At 51.8% G+C, this 23,601-nt stretch overlaps 1 protein-coding gene across 1 annotated transcript in view; it reads left to right on the top strand.

Moving 5' to 3' along the window:
- The window catches only part of LOC140398336 (1-phosphatidylinositol 4,5-bisphosphate phosphodiesterase delta-3-like), a 567,936-nt gene that overhangs the window by 467,075 nt on the left and 77,260 nt on the right, over nt 1-23,601 (top strand). Inside the window, exon 9 of the mRNA XM_072486917.1 lies at nt 8,104-8,229. Coding sequence (XP_072343018.1) covers nt 8,104-8,229 — 126 coding nt within the window. The remainder of the gene's footprint in view (nt 1-8,103; nt 8,230-23,601) is intronic.

Here is a 23,601-nt window from a genome sequence, read left to right as displayed (position 1 = left end):
AACGACATGACTCCTCGCCTCCAGCGCATCTTACTCAAACTCAGGAGGTACGATTTTGAACTGATCTACACTCCGGGGAAGGAACTCATAGTGGCGGACACTCTTTCCCGAGCAGTGAGCACACCACCAGATGCGGAGGGGTTCGTGCGTCAAATTGAGGCACACGTGACTCTGACAGCAGCAAATATGCCAGCTGATGATCCTTGTCTGGCCCACATACGCGCAGAGACGGCGACTGACCCTCTGCTGCAGCGAGTGATGCGCCACATGACGGAAGGGTGGCTAAAAGGGCAGTGCCCCCAGTTTTACAATGTGCGAGATGATCTCACCAATATAGACGGGGTCCTTATGAAATCGCATAGGATCGTCATTCCACACAGTGTGCGCCAGATGATTCTTCGTCAACTACACGAAGGCCACCTGGGTGTCGAAAAATGCAGACGAAGGGCCCGGGCGGCGGTATATTGGCCGGGTATTAATGAAGACATAGCCAACATGGTGCTCAACTGCACAACCTGTCAGAGGTTTCAGCCGGCGCAACCTCCGGAAACACTTCTACCACACGAGATGGTGACGTCCCCCTGGGCGAAGGTGGGTGTTGACCTATTTCACGCGCTCGGCAGAGATTACATTGTTATTATAGACTACTTCTCAAACTACCCGGAAGTCATGCCTCTCCATGATCTGACGTCGTCCGCAGTCATTGGGGCCTGCAAGGAAACGTTTGCTCGCCATGGCATTCCAAGGACTGTCATGTCAGACAATGGACCTTGTTTTGCCAGCCGTGAATGGTCGTCCTTTGCCGCAGCATATGGTTTCACTCATGTGACATCCAGCCCTCTGCATCCACAATCGAACGGGAAGGCTGAAAAGGGTGTCCACATCGCAAAGCGGCTCCTGTGCAAGGCGGCTGATGCCGGATCGGACTTTAACCTTGCCTTGCTGGCCTATCGATCGGCCCCGTTATCCACGGGCCTCTCGCCAGCGCAGCTACTAATGGGTCGCTCCCTCAGGACGACGGTACCTTCCGTCCTGGCACCGACAACAGACCATGAGGCGGTTCTTCGGGACATGCAACTGCAGCGTGATCGCCAGAAAGGTCGGTACGACACACGAGCGACAGACCTGCCCCCCCTGTCCTCCGGAGACAAAGTACGCGTCCATCAACCGTATGGTGGCTGGTCAGCACCGGCCGAAGTCCTCCGACAAGTGGCTCCCCGCTCGTTCCTGGTTCGCATGCCGGATGGTTCCGTGCGTCGCCGCAATCGGCGCGCCCTTCGCCGACTTCCACGTTCACAGCCACACAACACGCCAGATCCTCAACAGGCTTCCGAGGATGACTTTGTGGAGCTGCCGCACATCACGCCCTTTCCATCGCCACCCATGGCCATGCCTGCACAGCAGCCGGTGGTTCTTGATCCACCCTTAAGGCGGTCAACCCGAATTCGTCGCAAACCCATTAGAATGGACTTATAATACAGTTCATATGTTTAATAAGTTGGACAATTTTACATGATAACCTGTTGTTGTTTATCGTTCCAGATGTCGTCTGACTGGACAACTGTTCAAAATTTTTTTTTCTTCTTCTCTCGTTCGAATTTCTGTTATGTTATGGTACAACTGGATTCATGTGACGCACTCGACATCGCCCCATGTACATAGTTCCGTCATAGACACATGCTGCACACGACACACACACACTCTTAGATGCACTCACGTCACGATCATATTTATTACCACGTAGGCACATATCTTTGTAAAAAGGGGGGATGTCATGATATTCAAACACACACATCATGATGGACACACTAACAGGCAAATCAGAGTACACAACACCACAACCAATCACAGACAAGAACACCAACCACATAAAAAGCACGAGCACGACACCTGGAGGTCGGTAGGTCTGGGGAGAAGGAAGCATGAAAGAGCTGTTGAAACACCACAAGCAGGGAGCCCCCCACGTGCAGAGTGCAAAGACCAAGTTGTAAATAGTGAGTTTAAATAAACAAGTGTTGTACCATATGCAACTGTGTTGGCTCTTCTGTGTGTTAGAACACCCAACACCACATGGTGTGGGTGTGGGTGTGGGTGTGTGGGTGGGGTGTGGGGGTGAGGGGTGTGGTGTGGGTGTGGTGAGGTGTGTGGTGAGGGGTGTGGGTGTGGTGAGGGTGAGGGCTGGCTCTGCCCCCCCTCCCCACCCTCTCCCCACCCCCATCTATAAAACAGTACAAGGAGTTATTATTACAGATGACTAAAAGTTTGGACAAAAAGGTAGGTTTTAAGGAGAATCACAAAAGAAAAAAGGCAATGAGGCAGCAGAAAGAGTCAGCGAGGGGATTTTAGTGCTTTGAGCCCCAGAGTCTGAACCTGTTTTAAATTCTGGTGGGAATCGTGTGGGAGCTTATAGAATTATAGAATTTACAGTGCAGAAGGAGGCCATTCGGCCCATCGGGTCTGCACCGGCTCTTGGAAAGAGCACCCTACCCAAGGTCCACACCTCCACCCTATCCCCATAACCCAGTAACCCCACCCATCACTAAGGGCAATTTTAGACACCCAGGGCAATTTATCATGGCCAATCCACCTAACCTGCACATCTTTGGACTGTGGGAGGAAACCGGAGCACCCGGAGGAAACCCACGCACACACGGGGAGAACGTGCAGACTCCGCACAGACAGTGACCCAAGCTGGGAATCGAACCTGGGACCCTGGAGCTGTGAAGCAATTGTGCTAACCACCATGCTACCGTGCTGCCCTTGTGCAGATTCAGCTGTGGGAAGTGGTTTAATCCCCCCTGTGATAGTCTGTATTAGGGGTATTACGGTACCTCGGTTGAGGCTGTAAGACCATTGGTGTGGGAGGTACCTGAGACATGAAGATCATTGGTGAAGCCTGCTGGTTCCGCCCAGTAAGGCGGAGTATCAGAGTCTGTGTCTCCCTAGCAGCTGCATTCTGTACCTGCGCTGCTGGGGGAAACATCTAGTCCAATAAAGCCTTCAATTGTCATCCAATCTCGCTTCTGGAGTTATTGATCGAGCATCAATTTATTGCACTAGATTTTAAAGAATGGAGCTCCGAATCAAGCCGGAGTGTCTGCAACTCAGCCCCCACGCGGCAAACTCAGCGGCAACCTTCAAACACTGGCTGGCGTGCTTCAAAGGGTACCTCAGGACGGCCACGGCTGCACCTACGGAGGACCAGAAACTGCAAGTTCTCCACTCGAGGGTGAGCCCAGAGATCTACACCCTCATCGAGGATGCCAACGATTTCAAGGCTGCAATAGCCCTGTTGAAAGGACACTACATTCGCCCAGTAAACCAAGTTCACGCCTGACATCTGCGAGCGACGAGGCGACAAATCCCGGGGGAATCGCTGGACGAATTCTACCGCATGCTCCTGGTACTGGGTAGGAACTGTGACTGCCCGCAAATTTCAGCCAGCAACCACACACAACTTTTAATCCGGGACGCATTCGTTGCAGGTATGCTGTCCTCCCAAATCTGCCAGCGGTTGCTGGAGAAGGACACACTAGGCCTCAAGGAGGCACGGGCCCTTGCTAGCTCCCTGGAAGTGGCCTCCCAAAATGCCCGCGCGTACGCCCCCGACCGCGCCTCAGCCCCTTGGGCAGCGTGGAACCCACCCGCGGCTGACCCCGATGCATCCCCCATCCCCCCACAGGCTTGTGCCGCGTGGCTACCGGGCAACCCCGGGGGGCCCCGCTGTTATTTTTGCGGGCAAGCCAAGCACCCCCGGCAGCACTGCGCGGCCCGCTCCTCCACCTGCAAAGGTTGTGGCAAAAAGGGCCATTTCGTGGCGGTATGCCAGGTCCGGGCGGTCGCTGCTGTCTCTGGGGGTGAACCGTGGCCTCCACCACAACTCTCTCCACGGGCATGTGCGGACCCCGAGCGCCACTATCTTGTTCCCCAGGGCCCACATGTGATGCGTGGTCACCACCATATTGCCCACCCTCAGCCATGTGCGACCCGTGGGTGCCGCCATCTTGACTGCAGTCTCAGGACCCCGATTCGGATGACCTCACACCGCCCGAGGAAAATCTTCAACTTTTGCCACGATCCTGGACCAGTCTCAGCCCCGAACACTCTCGACCGCGACGACGACCATGCTCATCAACGGGCGCAAAACATCCTGCCTGATCGATTCCGGGAGCACAGAGAGCTTCATACACCCCAACACGGTAAGGCGCTGTTCTCTTCCCATACACCCAGTTAACCAAAAAATCTTCCTGGTCTCCGGGTCTCACTCTGTAGAGATCAAGGGGTTCTGCGTAGCGAACCTCACAGTCCAGGGAAGGGAATTTAAAAACTTCCGACTCTACGCCCTTCCTCACCTCTGCGCTGCCACGCTCCTGGGATTGGACTTCCAATGCAACCCAGAGCTTAACCTTTAAATTCGGCGGCCCAATACCCCCCTCACTGTCTGCAGCCTCGCGACCCTCAAGGTCGACCCGCCTTCCCTTTTTGCAAACCTCACCCCCGATTGCAAACCCGTCGCCACCAGGAGCAGACGGTACAGTGCCCAGGACCGGACCTTCATTAGGTCGGAAGTCCAGCGGCTACTGAAGGAAGGTGCCATTGAGGCTAGCAACAGTCCCTGGAGAGCTCAAGTAGTGGTTGTAAAGACCGGGGAGAAGCATAGGATGGTCATCGATTATAGTCCGACCATCAACAGGTATACGCAGCTCGACGCGTACCCTCTCCCCCGCATATCTGATTTGGTCAATCAGATTGCGCAATACCAGGTCTTTTCCACGGTGGACCTCAAATCTGCCTACCACCAGCTCCCCATCCACCCAGACGACCGCAAGTACACTGCATTCGAAGCAGATGGGCGGCTCTACCACTTCCTAAGGGTTCCCTTCGGTGTCACAAATGGATTCTCGGTCTTCCAACGGGAGATGGACTGAATGGTGGTGCAATACAAGGTCTTTTCCACGGTGGACCTCAAATCTGCCTACCACCAGCTCCCCATCCACCCAGACGACCGCAAGTACACTGCATTCGAAGCAGATGGGCGGCTCTACCACTTCCTAAGGGTTCCCTTCGGTGTCACAAATGGATTCTCGGTCTTCCAACGGGAGATGGACTGAATGGTTGACCGGTACGGTTTGCGGGCCACGTTTCCCTACCTCGACAATGTCACCATCTGCGGCCACGACCAGCAGGACCACGACACCAACCTCCGCAGATTCCTCCATACCGCAAAAACCCTTAACTTAACCTACAACAAGGACAAATGAGTGTTCAGCACCGACTGTCCAGCCATCCTCGGCTACGTAGTGCATGTTGGAGTCATAGGCCCAGATCCCGAACGCATGCTCCAAGGCCCTGACGCGCTGCCTGGGTTTTTATTCATATTACGCCCAGTGGGTCTCCAATTATGCGGACAAGGCCCGCCCACTAATCCAATCCTCAGTTTTCCCCCAGTCAGCAGAGCCGCATAAAGGTGGACATCGCAAAGGCCACGATGCACGCAATCGACGAATCCCTTCCCTTCCAAGTTGAGAGCGACGCGTCCGAAGTAGCTCTGGCGGCCACCCTCAACCAAGCGGGCAGGCCCGTGACCTTCTTCTCGCGCACCCTCCTTGCTTCAGAAATCCGTCGTTCCTCCGTTGAAAAGGAGGCCCAGGCCATAGTAGAAGCTGTGCGGCACTGAAGGCATTACCTGGCCAGCAGGAGATTTACGCTCCTCACTGACCAACGGTCGGTAGCTTTCATGTTCGATAATGCACAGCGGGGCAAGGTAAAGAACGATAAGAGCTTATGGTGGAGGATCGAGCTCTCCACCTACAACTATGAGATCTTGTATCGTCCCGGGAAACTTAACGAGCCTCCTGATGCCCTATCCCGCAGCACATGTGCCAACGCACAAGTGGACTGACTCCGGGCCCTCCATGAGGACCTCTGCCACCCGGGGGTCACTCGATTCTTCCATTTTATCAAGACCCGCAACCTGCCCTACTCCCTCGAGGAGGTCAGGACCGCCACCAGGAACTGCCAAATCTGCGCGGAGTGCAAGCTGCACTTCTACAGGCCAGAGAAAGCGCACCTGATAAAGGCTTCCCGTCCCTTTGAACGCCTCAGTATGGACTTCAAAGGGTCCCTCCCCTCCACCGACCGCAACATGTACTTCCTGAACGTGATTGACGAGTACTCCCGGTTCCCATTCGTCATCCCCTGGCCCGACATGAACGCAGCCACCGTCATAAAAGCCCTCAACAGTATCTTTACCCTGTTCGGTTTCCCCGCCTACTTACACAGCGATAGGGGATCCTCCTTCATGAGCAACGAACTGGGTCAATTCCTGCTCAGCAAGGGCAACGCCTCGAGCAGGACGACAAGTTATAACCCCCGGGGAAACGGACAGGTAGAGAGGGAGAACGGAACGGTCTGGAAGACCGTCCTACTGGCCCTACGGTCCAGGAATCTCCCAGTCTCCCGCTGGCAGGAGGTCCTTCCCGATGCACTCCACTCCATCCGGTCACTGCTGTGTACCACGACAAACGAAACACCTCATGAACGTCTCCTTGTCTTCCCTAGGAAGTCCTCCTCCGGGACCTCGCTCCCAACCTGGCTGGCAGCATCTGGACGCATTCTGCTCCGCAAACACGTGCGGGCGCACAAGTCGGACACATTAGTAGAGAGGGCCCACCGCCTTCATGCTAACCCTCAGTATGCCTACGTGGCATACCCCGACGTCCGGCATGATACGGTCTCCCTACGGGACCTGGAGCCCGCTGGATCCCCACCCAGAACCCCCCCCACCAACTCCACCCTCCCTCTCACCAGTGCACCCCACGGCTGCCCCCTTTCCAGGTGGATCGGTTCTTCCACTGCTCCCACCCAAGGGTGCTGAAGCTACCGAAGAAGCCGAAGTCACGCTCCCAGAGTCACGGATGCCGGAGCCGGCGCCTGCATCACCGCCGAAACTGCGACGATCACCGAGGACGACCAGGGCCCCCGATCGACGAATTGCTTCATCCTGAGATGTACATGCAAAATGAATACTGTAAATAGTTGTGATATGTAATAAGGCAAAACACTGTACCACCGACGGGTACCACCATAACCTCTACCACTGTATGACACGAGACCACCACCCCCGCCGGACTCTTTTTTTAACAGGGGGTGAATGTGGCAGTCTGTATTAGGGGTATTACGGTACCTAGGTTGAGGTTGTAAGATCATTGGTGTGGGAGGTACCTGAGACAGGAAGATCATTGGTGAAGCCTGCTGGTTCCATCCAGTAAGGCGGAGTATCAGAGTCTGTGTCTCCCTAGCAGCTGCATTCTATACCTGCGCTGCTGGGGGAAACATGTAGTCCAATAAAGCCTTCAATTGTCATCCAATCTCGCTTCTGAAGTTATTGATCGAACATCACCCCAAAAACGCTGATATATTGGAAATCCAACATGATCCCGCCCACTTTCAAGCGAGTGGGTGCTCCTGTACAACTATTGGTTAGGTCACTTAAATATGTAAATGGCCAATTAATTGATTCTTTAACTCTGAATTCTGGTTTAAAAACAGCCTACGCACAGGTTTCCTGAGACATGTGGAACTCATTGGGTTAAAGCGTCAGGAGCCCAAAGCCCATTGTTTAATGAAGCTGACAGGTTTGAAATCCATTGAACAGTGAACCCGCACATAGATATTGGCCTATCTGTGTGAAAGGTGTGGTGGTTACAGCATTCGCTCCGAAAGTGTGAATGACTCCTTCTCAGGTAATTTCCAACGATTTGGATGCTGCTGTGGACTTTACTCACCTTGATTAGAACTTCCCAGCTGGGAATGGGGACTCCCTATCTGACTGTATCCCTCACAATTTTGAATACCTCGATAAAATCTCCTTTCGACCTTCATCTCTCCAGGGAAAACATTTCAAAACTCCCCAAACTATCTGCACTTCAAACTACTTCATTAGTCAGAAAGCATTTGGGCATTCTCAGGTGGCCAATTTGGCCAAATGATTTAATTGTGGGAGCCCAGCTAAATCAGGATAGTATTCGCAGCTCACCTACAAGATTGTTGTGAAAAGTCCAACCAATGACATACACTATCATTTGATTCCTTGTCTTGCAGGAACTCAAAGACAAAGTTCTGATAAAAGGGAAGAAGTTTGACGCTTCTGGGCCCCTGATGGATCAGGAGGAACCACCAGAGGAGTATGAAGATGAAAATGTGAACAACGGAGACAAAAACAAAAAGGTAACAAAATCATCATCATCATAGAATTGACAGTGCAGAAGGAGGCCATTCAGCCCATCGAGTCTGCACCGGCTCTTGGAAAGAGCACCCTACCCAAGGTCAACACCTCCACCCTATCCCCATAACCCAGTAACCCCACCCAACACTAAGGGCAATATTGGACACTAAGGGCAATTTATCATGGCCAATCCACCTAACCTGCACATCTTTGGACTGTGGGAGGAAACCGGAGCACCCGGAGGAAACCCACGCACACACGGGGAGGATGTGCAGACTCCGCACAGACAGTGACCCAAGCCGGAATCGAACCTGGGACCCTGGAGCTGTGAAGCAATTGTGCTATCCACAATGCTACCGTGCTGCCCAAAAATGTTTGAGACAAGGCCCCAACTGGGCAGCACGTAGCACAGTGGTTAGCACAGTTGCTTCACAGCTCCAGGGTCCCAGGAGCGATTCCCCGGCTTGGGTCACTATCTGTGCGGAGGCTGCACGTTCTCCCTGTATGTGCGTGGGTTTCCTCCGGGTGCTCCGGTTTCCTCCCACAGATCAAAGATGTGCAGGTTAGGCAGATTGGACATGCTAAATTGCCCTTAGTGTCCAAAAAAGGTTAAGTGGGGTTACTGGGTTACGGGGATAGGGTGGAGGTGTGGGCTTGGGTCGGGTGCTCTTTCCAACGGCCGGTGCAGACTCGATGGGCCGAATGGCCTCCTTCAGCTCTGTAAATTCTATGAATTAGTTCCTTGCTCATCAGTGCAATAATCGCATACACAGCACATGTGACAGTACATGTGAGAGCTGCGGTCAATGTACATGTTTGAATAAGAGTTCATGTGTGTTGTATGTATCATGTGTTCTGTGTATATTCTTTTAATTAACTGTTGAGATTTCAGTCCCATCCCCAATTGTTCGCCATTTCAGAAGGCAGTTAAGAGTCAGCCGCATAAAATACCCCTACCACCATACCCCTATACATTACCCCACCACAATACACCTATACAATGCCCCTACCACAATACCCCTATACATTACCCCACCACAATACACCTATACATTACCCCACCACAATACCCCTATACAATGCCCCTACCACAATACCCCTATACATTACCCCACCACAATACCTCTATACATTACCCCACCACAATACACCTATACATTACCCCACCACAATACACCTATACATTACCCCACCACAATATCCCTATACAATGCCCCTACCACAATATCGCTATACATTACCCCACCACAATACCCCTATACATTACCCCCACCACAATACACCTATACATTGCCCCACAATACCCCTATACAATGCCCCTACCACAATACCCCTATACATTACCCCACCACAATACACCTATACATTACCCCACCACAATACCCCTATACAATGCCCCTACCACAATACCTCTATACATTACCCCACCACAATACCCCTATACATTACCCCACCACAATACACCTATACATTACCCCACCACAATACCCCTATACAATGCCCCTACCACAATACCCCTATACATTACCCCACCACAATACTCCTATACATGACCCCACCACAATACACCTACACAATACCCCTACTACAATACCCCTATACATTACCCCACCACAATACCCCTATACATTACCCCACCACAATACACCTACACAATGCCCCTACTACAATATCCCTATGCAATATTCCTACCACAATACTCCTATACAATACCCCTACCACAATACCCCTATACAGTCTCTTCTTTCCCCTGTTTTTGTCACTTCCCCTCAAATTGACTCCACATCCTCAGAGCCTAGATCCTCCCTCAGATCTGCATTTATTTCCTTTATTATTAGCAGAGCTACCCCACCGCCTTTCCTTCTCGCCTGTTAAATAACCCAGAATACTGATTTCTAAACTTTGAACTCCTTGTAACCATGGGCGAAATTCTCCCGAAACGGCGCGATGTCCGCCGTCTGGCGCCCAAAACGGCACCAATCAGACGGGCATCGCGCCGCCCCAAAGGTGTGGAATGCTCCGCATCTTTGGGGGCCGAGCCCCAGCATTGAGGGGCTAGGCCGACGCCGGAGGAATTTCTGCCCCGCCAGCTGGCGGAAACGGCCTTTGTTGCCCCGCCAGTTGGCGCGGAAATGACATCTCGGGGTGGCGCATGCGCGGGAGCGTCAGCGGCCGCTGACAGTTTCCCACGCATGCGCAGTGGAGGGAGTCTCTTCCGCCTCCGCCATGGTGGAGACCGTTGCGGAGGCGGAATGGAAAGAGTGCCCCCACGGCACAGGCCCGTCCGCTGATCGGTGGGCCCCGATCGCGGGCCAGGCCACCGTGGGGGCACCCCCCGGGGCCAGATCGCCCCACGCCCCCCCCCCCCCCCCCCCCCAGGACCCCGGAGCCCGCCCACGCCGCCTTGTCCCGCCGGTAAGGTAGGTGATTTAATTTACGCCAGCGGGACAGGCAATTTATCGGCGGGACTTCGGCCCATCCGGGCCAGAGAATCGAGCGGGGAGCCCGCCAACATGCGCGGCGCGATTCCCGCCCCCGCCGAATATCCGGTGCCGGAGACTTCGGCAACCAGCGGGGGCGGGATTCACGCCAGCCCCCAGCGATTCTCCGACCCGGCGGGGGGTCGGAGAATGTCGCCCCATGTCTCAGTAATTCTTATCAGATTATACCCAATTAACTCAATTTGTGCCGTCAGTTCATTTATCTTGTTTTTCATGCAAAGCGCATTAAGATACAAAGCTCTTCATTTTGGTTTTACCCACTTTTCCTTATGCTAAGCCCATCTCTCGGGACAATAGAGCCGCTGTTTGGTTTCTTTCTTTTATTCCCATGCCTTCCTCTTTTGTTTTCACTTTTTATGCCTTTCGTTTCCAAGCCAGTTTCCTCTAACACCCTGCCCAGGTACCCATCCCCATACCATACCAATTTAAAACATCCCCAACAGAACTCACAAATACCCTTGCAAGGATATTAGCCCTGGTTTGTACTGGTCCCACCTTCCCCAGAACTGTTCCAATGCTCCAGGAATCTGAAACCCATCCTCCTACACCACCCCTCTAGCCACACATTCATCCTAACTATCCTCCTATTTCTGCTCTCGCTAACATGTGGCACTGGGAGTTATCCTGAGATTCCTGCGCCAGAGGTCCTACTTCTGAATTTATCACCTGATGCCCTGTATTCAGCCTTCAGGACCTCATCCCCTTTTTACCTATATCATTGGTACCAATGTGTACGGTGACAGCTGGCTTTTCGCCCTCCCCCTCCAAAATGGTGGTATGGCAGAACAGTGGTTAGCACTGTTGCTTCACAGCCCCATGGTCCCAGGTTCGATTCCCGCTTGGGTCGCTGCGGAGTCTGCACATTCTCCCCATGTCTGCGTGGGTTTCTTCCGGACGCTCCGGTTTCCTTCCACAAGTCCCAAAAGACATGCCTGTTAGGCGAATTGGACATTCTGCATTCCCCCTCAGTGTACTGAACAAGCGTTGGAGTGTGGCGACCAGACGCTTTTCAAAGTAACTTCATTGCAGTGTTAATGTAAGCCTACTTGTGACAATAATAAAGATTATTATTCATAAAGATTAAATGTTCTGCAGCCGCTCTGTGACACCCTGGACCCTAGCAACATACCATCCTGAAATCACTTTTGTGGCCAAAGAAAATTCTATCTGTTCCCCTTACAACTGAATCCCCCAGCATTATAACACGACCCCTCTTTTTCCTCCCCCTTCGCACAGTTGAGTCCGTGTGCTATGGGCTCACCATGGGTCTGGAGTTGAATGTAGGTCAAACTGGGTAAGGGCGACAGATGTTCTTCCATAAAGGACCAGAGCGAACATGATGAGTTTTTATAACAATCGATGACTGAGGGATAATTATTAACCAGGGCATTGGGGAGAAATTTACTGCTCGTTTAGAAATGGGGGCCATGGAAACTTTCGATCCACCTGAGAGGGTAACTAGGGCTCAGTTTAATTTCTCATCTGGATTGGGACTTCAAACCCACATTCACTTGACCTAGAGATGGAAGTGACACCAGCTGAGTTTAATTCTTGATTTTTTTGGGGGATCTTTCCATCCATTCATGTGATAGCCAGGCAAGCCCCTCCCTTTGTGTACTTTTAACTTATTTAAATTTGGGGGTCTGCACTGTTCCTAGATCTGAGATGGTGCAATATTCCATCCCCTTTAAATAATTATAATCTGTACCTGCTGGTAATGATCTATCCTGACTGACCATAAGAAACAGGAACAGGAGAAGGCCATTCAGCCCTTCGAGCCTGCTCCACCTATTTAATAAGATCATGGCTGATCTGGCACTCACTAAGTCCACTTTCCTGTCTTCACTCTGTAACCCTTCATTCCCCAACTTATTAAAAACCTAATCATCTCAGCCTCGAAAATGTTCAAGGACTCGGTCTTTACAACTTCCTGGTGTAAAGGATTCCAAAAATCCACCACTCTTTTACAGAATAAATTCTTCATCAAATCCGTCTTAAATGAGCACCTCCTTATTCTGTGTCTATGTCCTCTGGTCCTACACTCTGCCATGAGTGAATACATCCCACCAACATTTACCCTGTCTAGCCCTTTCTGCAGTCTCTCTCCATTTAAATAATAACACACCGTCTCGTTCTTTCTTCCAAAATGAACAATCTCACATTTTCCCACATTGAATTCCATTTGCCAGTTTTCTGCCCACTCACTTAACCTGTCGTAGAATCATAGAATTTACAGTGCAGAAGGAGGCCATTCGGTGCATCGGGCCTGCGCTGGCCCTCTGAAAGAGCACCCCATCCAAGCCCACACCTCCACCCTATCCCCATAACCCAACCCAACACTAAGGGCAATTTTGGACACTTAGGGCGATTTAGCATGACCCAATCCACCTAACCTGCACATCTTTCAGGACTTGTGGGAGGAAACCGGAGAACCCGGAGGAAACCCACGCAGACAGTGAACCAAGCCGGAATCGAACCTGGGACCCTGGAGCTGTGAAGCAATTGTGCTAACCACTGTGCTACCATGCTGTCAAATTCACACTGCAAATTATTTATAGCCTCCTTATATCCTGTCTCCCCTCCCACCTTTGTATCATCTGCAAATTTGGCCACAGTGCTTTCTGTTCCTTCCTCCAAATCATTAATACAAATTGTGAAAAGCTGTGGTCCCTGATGCCTGTGGCACTCCGCTGGTTACTGCCTTGCAATCTGAGACAGACTCACTTATCCCTTCTCGATGCTTCCTGTGAGTTAGCCAATCCACTATCCATGCCAGAATATTGCCTCCAACACCATGATACTGGGAATAGTGTCTTTGTTAAACCATTGATGTCAAAATAGTAGTTGCTCTTTAGCAGTCTGCTCTCGCATGTTGTTTTCATAATGAGCAGAGCTCAAGCTGAGGGAACAATTATGAAAACGCACTGCAACCTGGTGGCTAAAACTGCTATTGTCAATCCCAGTCACAGCATTTCAACATTCCCCTGCTATTGTCAATCCCAACCCCATCACCCCAGGCCTCTCCTGCTATTCTCAATCCCAATCCAAGAGCACCAGGGCTCTCCTGCTATTGTCAATCCAAGTCCCAGCACCCCAAAACTCCTCTGCTATTGTCACTCCCAATTCCATCGCCCCAAGCTTCTCCTGCTATTGTCAATCCCAGTGCCCCGTGACTCTCCTGGTATTGTCAATCCCAGTCCCAGTGCCAAGACTCTCCCTGCTATTGCCATTCCCAATCGCAAAGCACTGGGATTCTCTGGCTATTGTCAATCCCAATCCCAAAGCACCGGGATTCTCTGGCTATTGTCAATCCCAATCCCATCGTCCCAAGCCTCTCCTGCTATTGTCAATCCCAGTCCCAGAGCCCCGAGACTCACCTGTTATTGTCAATCCTAATCCCAAAGCCCCAACATTCCCCTCCTACTGTCAATCCCAATCCCAGATCCCCGACATTCCCCTGCTACTGTCAATCCCAATCCCAGAGCCCCAACATTCCCCTGCTACTGTCAATCCCAAACCCAGAGCCCCGACATTCCCCTGCTATTGTCAATCCCAAACCCAGAGCACTGAGACCCCTGCTATTGTCAATCCCAATCCCAGAGCACCGAGACTCTCCTGCTATTGTCAATCCCAAACCCAGAGCCCCGACATTCCACTGCTATTGTCAATCCCAAACCCAGAGCACCGGCATTCCCCTGCTATTGTCAATCCCAATCCCAGAGCACCAAGACTCTCCTGTATTGTCAATCCCAATCCCAGAGCACCGAGACTCTCCTGCTATTGTCAATCCCAAACCCAGAGCCCTGACATTCCCCTACTATTTTCAATCCCAAACCCAGAGCACCGACATTCCCCTGCTATTGTCAATCCCAAACCCAGAGCACCAAGACGCTGCTGCTATTGTCAATCCCAAAACCAGAGCACCGGGATTCCCCTGCTATTGTCAATCCCAATCCAAGAACACTGAGTCTCTCCTGCTATTGTCAATCCCAATCCCAGTACGAGACTCTCCTGCTATTGTCAATCCCAGTGCCAGTGCCGAGACTCTCCTGCTATTGTCAATCCGAATCCCAGCGCCGAGACTCTCCTGCTAATGACAATCCCAATCCCAAAGCACTGGGACTCTCTTGCTAATGTCAATCCAAATTCCAGGGCCGAGAGTCTCCTGCTTTTGTCAATCCCGATCCCAGTGGGCAGCACGGTAGCCTTGTGGATAGCACAATGGCTTCACAGCTCCAGGGTCCCAGGTTCGATTCCGGCTTGGGTCACTGTCTGTGCGGAGTCTGCACATCCTCCCCGTGTGTGCGTGGGTTTCCTCCGGGTGCTCCGGTTTCCTCCCACAGTCCAAAGATGTGCAGGTTAGGTTGATTGGCCATGATAAATTGCCCTCAGTGTTCAAAATTGCCCTTAGTGTTGGGTGGGGTTACTGGGTTATGGGGATAGGGTGGAGGTGTTGACCTTGGGTAAGGTGCTCTTTCCAAGAGCCGGTGCAGACTCGATGGGCCGAATGGCCTCCTTCTGCACTGTAAATTCTATAGTCAGTGCCGAGACGCTCCTACTAATATCAATCCCAATCCCAGAGCACTGGGACTCTCCTGCTAATATCAATCCCAATCCCAGTGCCGAGACTCTCCTACTAATGTCAATCCCAATCCCAGATCACTGTGGCTCTACTGCTATTGTCAATCCAAAACCCAGGGCACTGGGATTCCCCTGCTATTGTCAATCCCAATCCCAGAGCACCGAGACCCTCCTGCTATTGTCAATCCCAAAGTCAGAGCACCGGGATTCCCCTGCTATTGTCAATCCCAAACCCAGAGCACTGAGACTCTTCTGCTATTGTCAATCCCAAACCCAGAGCACTGAGACTCTTCTGCTATTGTCAATCCCAATCCCAGAGCACCGGGATTCCCCTGCTATTGTCAATCCCAATCCCAGAGCACTGAGACTGTCCTGCTATTGTCAATCCCAAACCCAGAGCACTGAGACACTCCTGCTATTGTCAATCCCAATCCCAGAGCACCGAGACACTCCTGCTATTGTCAATCCAAAACCCAGAGCACTGGCACTCTCCTGCTATTGTCAATCCCAATCCCAGTGCACCGGGATTCCCCTGCTATTGTCAATCCCAATCCCAGAGCACCGAGACTCTCCTGCTATTGTCAATCCCAGAGCACTGAGACTCTCCTGCTATTGTCAATCCCAAACCCAGAGCACTGAGACACTCCTGCTATTGTCAATCCCAATCCCAGAGCACCGAGACTCTCCTGCTATTGTCAATCCCAAAGTCAGAGCACCGGGATTCCCCTGCTATTGTCAATCCCAAACCCAGAGCACTGAGACTCTTCTGTTATTGTCAATCCCATCCCAGAGCACTGAGACTGTCCTGCTATTGTCAATCCCAAACCCAGAGCACTGAGACACTCCTGCTATTGTCAATCCAAAACCCAGAGCACTGAGACTCTCCTGCTATTGTCAATCCCAATCCCAGAGCACCGGGATTCCCCTGCTATTGTCAATCCCAATCCCAGAGCACCGAGACTCTCCTGCTATTGTCAATCCCAATCCCAGAGCACTGAGACTCTCCTGCTATTGTCAATCCCAAACCCAGAGCACTGAGACTCTCCTGCTATTGTCAATCCCAATCCCAGAGCACCAGGACACTCCTGCTATTGTCAATCCCAATCCCAGAGCACTGAGACTCTCCTGCTATTGTCAATCCCAAACCCAGAGCACTGAGACTCTCCTGCTATTGTCAATCCCAATCCCAGAGCATTGAGTCTCTCCTGCTATTGTCAATCCCAATCCCAGAGCACGGAGACTCTCCTGCTATTGTCAATCCCAAACCCAGAGCACTGAGACACTCCTGCTATTGTCAATCCCAATCCCAGAGCACCGAGACACTCCTGCTATTGTCAATCCAAAACCCAGAGCACTGACGCTCTCCTGCTATTGTCAATCCCAATCCCAGAGCACCGGGATTCCCCTGCTATTGTCAATCCCAATCCCAGAGCACCGAGACTCTCCTGCTGTTGTCAATCCCAATCCCAGAGCACTGAGACTCTCCTGGTATTGTCAATCCCAATCCCAGAGCATTGAGTCTCTCCTGCTATTGTCAATCCCAGAGCACTGAGACTCTCCTGCTATTGTCAATCCCAATCCCAGAGCACCGAGACACTCCTGCTATTGTCAATCCCAAACCCAGAGCACTGAGACTCTCCTGCTATTGTCAATCCCAATCCCAGAGCACCGGGATTCCCCTGCTATTGTCAATCCCAATCCCAGAGCACTGAGACTCTCCTGCTATTTTCAATCCCAAACCCAGAGCACTGAGACACTCCTGCTATTGTCAATCCCAATCCCAGAGCACCGAGACTCTCCTGCTAATGTCAATCCCAAAGTCAGAGCACCGGGATTCCCCTGCTATTGTCAATCCCAAACCCAGAGCACTGAGACTGTCCTGCTATTGTTAATCCCAAACCCAGAGCACGGAGACACTCCTGCTATTGTCAATCCTAATCCCAGAGCACCGAGACACTCCTGCTATTGTCAATCCAAAACCCAGAGCACTGAGACTCTCCTGCTATTGTCAATCCCAATCCCAGAGCACCGGGATTCCCCTGCTATTGTCAATCCCAATCCCAGAGCACCGAGACTCTCCTGCTATTGTCAATCCCAATCCCAGAGCACCGAGACACTCCTGCTATTGTCAATCCCAATCCCAGAGCAAGGAGACACTCCTGCTATTGTCAATCCCAAACCCAGAGGACTGAGACTCTCCTGCTATTGTCAATCCCAATCCCAGAGCACTGAGACACTCCTGCTATTGTCAATCCCAATCCCAGAGCACTGAGACTCTCCTGCTATTTTCAATCCCAAACCCAGAGCACTGAGACTCTCCTGCTATTGTCAATCCCAATCCCAGAGCATTGAGTCTCTCCTGCTATTGTCAATCCCAATCCCAGAGCACTGAGACTCTCCTGCTATTGTCAATCCCAATCCCAGAGCACCGAGACACTCCTGCTATTGTCAATCCCAAACCAAGAGCACTGGGACTCTCTTGCTAATGTCAATCCAAATTCCAGGGCCGAGAGTCTCCTGCTTTTGTCAATCCCGATCCCAGTGGGCAGCACGGTAGCCTTGTGGATAGCACAATGGCTTCACAGCTCCAGGGTCCCAGGTTCGATTCCGGCTTGGGTCACTGTCTGTGCGGAGTCTGCACATCCTCCCCGTGTGTGCGTGGGTTTCCTCCGGGTGCTCCGGTTTCCTCCCACAGTCCAAAGATGTGCAGGTTAGGTTGATTGGCCATGATAAATTGCCCTCAGTGTTCAAAATTGCCCTTAGTGTTGGGTGGGGTTACTGGGTTATGGGGATAGGGTGGAGGTGTTGACCTTGGGTAAGGTGCTCTTTCCAAGAGCCGGTGCAGACTCGATGGGCCGAATGGCCTCCTTCTGCACTGTAAATTCTATAGTCAGTGCCGAGACGCTCCTACTAATATCAATCCCAATCCCAGAGCACTGGGACTCTCCTGCTAATATCAATCCCAATCCCAGTGCCGAGACTCTCCTACTAATGTCAATCCCAATCCCAGATCACTGTGGCTCTACTGCTATTGTCAATCCAAAACCCAGGGCACTGGGATTCCCCTGCTATTGTCAATCCCAATCCCAGAGCACCGAGACCCTCCTGCTATTGTCAATCCCAAAGTCAGAGCACCGGGATTCCCCTGCTATTGTCAATCCCAAACCCAGAGCACTGAGACTCTTCTGCTATTGTCAATCCCAAACCCAGAGCACTGAGACTCTTCTGCTATTGTCAATCCCAATCCCAGAGCACCGGGATTCCCCTGCTATTGTCAATCCCAATCCCAGAGCACTGAGACTGTCCTGCTATTGTCAATCCCAAACCCAGAGCACTGAGACACTCCTGCTATTGTCAATCCCAATCCCAGAGCACCGAGACACTCCTGCTATTGTCAATCCAAAACCCAGAGCACTGGCACTCTCCTGCTATTGTCAATCCCAATCCCAGTGCACCGGGATTCCCCTGCTATTGTCAATCCCAATCCCAGAGCACCGAGACTCTCCTGCTATTGTCAATCCCAGAGCACTGAGACTCTCCTGCTATTGTCAATCCCAAACCCAGACACTCCTGCTATTGTCAATCCCAATCCCAGAGCACCGAGACTCTCCTGCTATTGTCAATCCCAAAGTCAGAGCACCGGGATTCCCCTGCTATTGTCAATCCCAAACCCAGAGCACTGAGACTCTTCTGCTATTGTCAATCCCATCCCAGAGCACTGAGACTGTCCTGCTATTGTCAATCCCAAACCCAGAGCACCGAGACTCTCCTGCTATTGTCAATCCCAATCCCAGAGCACCGAGACTCTCCTGCTATTGTCAATCCCAATCCCAGAGCACTGAGACTCTCCTGCTATTGTCAATCCCAAACCCAGAGCACTGAGACTCTCCTGCTATTGTCAATCCCAATCCCAGAGCACCAGGACACTCCTGCTATTGTCAATCCCAATCCCAGAGCACTGAGACTCTCCTGCTATTGTCAATCCCAAACCCAGAGCACTGAGACTCTCCTGCTATTGTCAATCCCAATCCCAGAGCACCGAGACACTCCTGCTATTGTCAATCCAAAACCCAGAGCACTGACGCTCTCCTGCTATTGTCAATCCCAATCCCAGAGCACCGGGATTCCCCTGCTATTGTCAATCCCAATCCCAGAGCACCGAGACTCTCCTGCTATTGTCAATCCCAATCCCAGAGCACTGAGACTCTCCTGCTATTGTCAATCCCAAACCAAGAGCACTGAGACTCTCCTGCTATTGTCAATCCCAATCCCAGAGCACCAGGACACTCCTGCTATTGTCAATCCCAATCCCAGAGCACTGAGACTCTCCTGCTATTGTCAATCCCAAACCCAGAGCACTGAGACTCTCCTGCTATTGTCAATCCCAATCCCAGAGCATTGAGTCTCTCCTGCTATTGTCAATCCCAATCCCAGAGCACGGAGACTCTCCTGTTTTGGCAATCCCAAACCCAGAGCACTGAGACACTCCTGCTATTGTCAATCCCAATCCCAGAGCACCGAGACACTCCTGCTATTGTCAATCCAAAACCCAGAGCACTGACGCTCTCCTGCTATTGTCAATCCCAATCCCAGAGCACCGGGATTCCCCTGCTATTGTCAATCCCCATCCCAGAGCACCGAGACTCTCCTGCTATTGTCAATCCCAATCCCAGAGCACTGAGACTCTCCTGGTATTGTCAATCCCAATCCCAGAGCATTGAGTCTCTCCTGCTATTGTCAATCCCAGAGCACTGAGACTCTCCTGCTATTGTCAATCCCAATCCCAGAGCACCGAGACACTCCTGCTATTGTCAATCCCAAACCCAGAGCACTGAGACTCTCCTGCTATTGTCAATCCCAATCCCAGAGCACCGGGATTCCCCTGCTATTGTCAATCCCAATCCCAGAGCACTGAGACTCTCCTGCTATTTTCAATCCCAAACCCAGAGCACTGAGACACTCCTGCTATTGTCAATCCCAATCCCAGAGCACCGAGACTCTCCTGCTAATGTCAATCCCAAAGTCAGAGCACCGGGATTCCCCTGCTATTGTCAATCCCAAACCCAGAGCACTGAGACTGTCCTGCTATTGTCAATCCCAAACCCAGAGCACGGAGACACTCCTGCTATTGTCAATCCTAATCCCAGAGCACCGAGACACTCCTGCTATTGTCAATCCAAAACCCAGAGCACTGAGACTCTCCTGCTATTGTCAATCCCAATCCCAGAGCACCGGGATTCCCCTGCTATTGTCAATCCCAATCCCAGAGCACCGAGACTCTCCTGCTATTGTCAATCCCAATCCCAGAGCACCGAGACACTCCTGCTATTGTCAATCCCAATCCCAGAGCAAGGAGACACTCCTGCTATTGTCAATCCCAAACCCAGAGTACTGAGACTCTCCTGCTATTGTCAATCCCAATCCCAGAGCACTGAGACACTCCTGCTATTGTCAATCCCAATCCCAGAGCACTGAGACTCTCCTGCTATTGTCAATCCCAAACCCAGAGCACTGAGACTCTCCTGCTATTGTCAATCCCAATCCCAGAGCATTGAGTCTCTCCTGCTATTGTCAATCCCAATCCCAGAGCACTGAGACTCTCCTGCTATTGTCAATCCCAATCCCAGAGCACCGAGGCACTCCTGCTATTGTCAATCCCAAACCAAGAGCACTGTGACTCTCTTGCTATTGTCAATCCCAATCCCAGAGCACCGGGATTCCCCTGCTATTGTAAATCCCAATTCCAGAGCACGGAGACTCTCCTGCTATTGTCAATCCCAAACCCAGAGCACTGAGACACTCCTGCTATTGTCAATCCCAATCCCAAAGCACTGAGACTCTCCTGCTAATCTCAATTCCAAACCCAGAGCACTGAGACTCTCCTGCTATTGTCAATCCCAATCCCAGAGCACTGAGACTCTCCTGCTATTGTCAATCCCAAACCCAGAGCACTGAGACTCTCCTGCTATTGTTAATCCCAAACCCAGAGCACCGAGACTCTCCTGCTATTGTCAGTCCCAAACCCGGAGCACCGAGCTACTCCTGCTATTGTCAATCACAAACCCAGAGCACCGGGATTCGCCTTCTATTGTCAATCCCAATCCCAGAGCACTGAGACTCTCCTGCTATTGTCAATCACAAACCCAGAGCACCGGGATTCCCCTGCTATTGTCATTCCCAATCCCAGAGCACTGAGACTCTCCTGCTATTGCCAATCCCAAACCCAGAGCACCGAGACTCTCCTGCTATTGTCAATCCCAATCCCAGAGCACCGAGACGCTCCTGCTATTGTCAATCCAAATCCCAGAGCACCGAGACGCTCCTGCTATTGTCAACCACAAACCCAGAGCACTGAGACACTCCTGCTATTGTCAATCCCAAAACCAGAACACCGGGATTCCCCTGCTCTTGTCAATCCCAATCCCAGAGCACCGAGACGCTCCTGCTATTGTCAATCACAAACCCAGAGCACTGAGACTCTCCTGATTTTGTCAATCCCAATCCCAGAGCATTGAGTCTCTCCTGCTAGTGTCAATCCCAATTCCATCGCGACAAGCTTCTCCTGCTATTGTCAATCCCAGTGCCCCGTGACTCTCCTGGTATTGTCAATCCCAGTCCCAGTGCCAAGACTCTCCCTGCTATTGCCATTCCCAATCCCAAAGCACTGGGATTCTCTGGCTATTGTCAATCCCAATCCCAAAGCACCGGGATTCTCTGGCTATTGTCAATCCCAATCCCATCGTCCCAAGCCTCTCCTGCTATTGTCAATCCCAGTCCTAGAGCCCCGAGACTCTCCTGTTATTGTCAATCCTATTCCCAGAGCCCCGACATTCCCCTGCTATTGTCAATCCCAAACCCAGAGCCCCGACATTCCCCTGCTACTGTCAATTCCAATCCCAGAGCCCCGACATTCCCCTGCTATTGTTAATCCCGAACCCAGAGCCCCGACATTCCCCTGCTATTGTCAATCCCAATCCCAGAGCCCCGACATTCCCCTGCTATTGTCAATCCCAAACCCAAAGCACTGAGACTCTCCTGCTATTGTCAATCCCAAACCCAGAGCCCCGACATTCCACTGCTATTGTCAATCCCAAACCCAGAGCACCGGCATTCCCCTGCTATTGTCATTCCCAATCCCAGAGCACCAAGACTCTCCTGTATTGTCAATCCCAATCCCAGAGCACCGAGACTCTCCTGCTATTGTCAATCCCAAACCCAGAGCCCTGACATTCCCCTACTATTGTCAATCCCAAACCCAGAGCACCGGCATTCCCCTGCTATTGTCAATCCCAAACCCAGAGCACCGAGACTCTGCTGCTTTTGTCAATCCCAATCCCAGTGCGAGACTCTCCTGCTATTTTCAATCCCAATCCCAGAGCCTCGGGTCACTCCTGCTATTGTCAATCCCAATCCCAGTACGAGACTCTCCTGCTATTGTCAATCCCAATCCCAGTACGAGACTCTCCTGCTATTGTCAATCCCAATCCCAGTACGAGACTCTCCTGCTATTGTCAATCCCAATCCCAGTACGAGACTCTCCTGCTATTGTCAATCCCAGTGCCAGTACGAGACTCTCCTGCTATTGTCAACCCCAATCCCAGTACGAGACTCTCCTGCTATTGTCAACCCCAATCCCAGTGCCGAGACTCTCCTGCTATTGTCAACCCCAATCCCAGAGCCTCGGGTCACTCCTGCTATTGTCAATCCCAATCCCAGTGCCGAGACTCTCCTACTAATGTCAATCCCAGTGCCAGTGCCGAGACTCTCCCTGCTATTGCCATTCCCAATCCCAAAGCACTGGGATTCTCTGGCTATTGTCAATCCCAATCCCAAAGCACCGGGATTCTCTGGCTATTGTCAATCCCAATCCCATCGTCCCAAGCCTCTCCTGCTATTGTCAATCCCAGTCCTAGAGCCCCGAGACTCTCCTGTTATTGTCAATCCTATTCCCAGAGCCCCGACATTCCCCTGCTATTGTCAATCCCAAACCCAGAGCCCCGACATTCCCCTGCTACTGTCAATTCCAATCCCAGAGCCCCGACATTCCCCTGCTATTGTTAATCCCAAACCCAGAGCCCCGACATTCCCCTGCTATTGTCAATCCCAAACCCAGAGCCCCGACATTCCCCTGCTACTGTCAATTCCAATCCCAGAGCCCCGACATTCCCCTGCTATTGTCAATCCCAAACCCAAAGCACTGAGACTCTCCTGCTATTGTCAATCCCAAACCCAGAGCCCCGACATTCCACTGCTATTGTCAATCCCAAACCCAGAGCACCGGCATTCCCCTGC

This window comes from Scyliorhinus torazame, chromosome 21, assembly GCF_047496885.1.
Source record: "Scyliorhinus torazame isolate Kashiwa2021f chromosome 21, sScyTor2.1, whole genome shotgun sequence".
Taxonomy (NCBI): domain Eukaryota; kingdom Metazoa; phylum Chordata; class Chondrichthyes; order Carcharhiniformes; family Scyliorhinidae; genus Scyliorhinus; species Scyliorhinus torazame.
The sequence above is the reverse complement of the archived record's forward strand: the minus strand, read 5'-3'. Positions and strand labels throughout refer to the sequence as shown.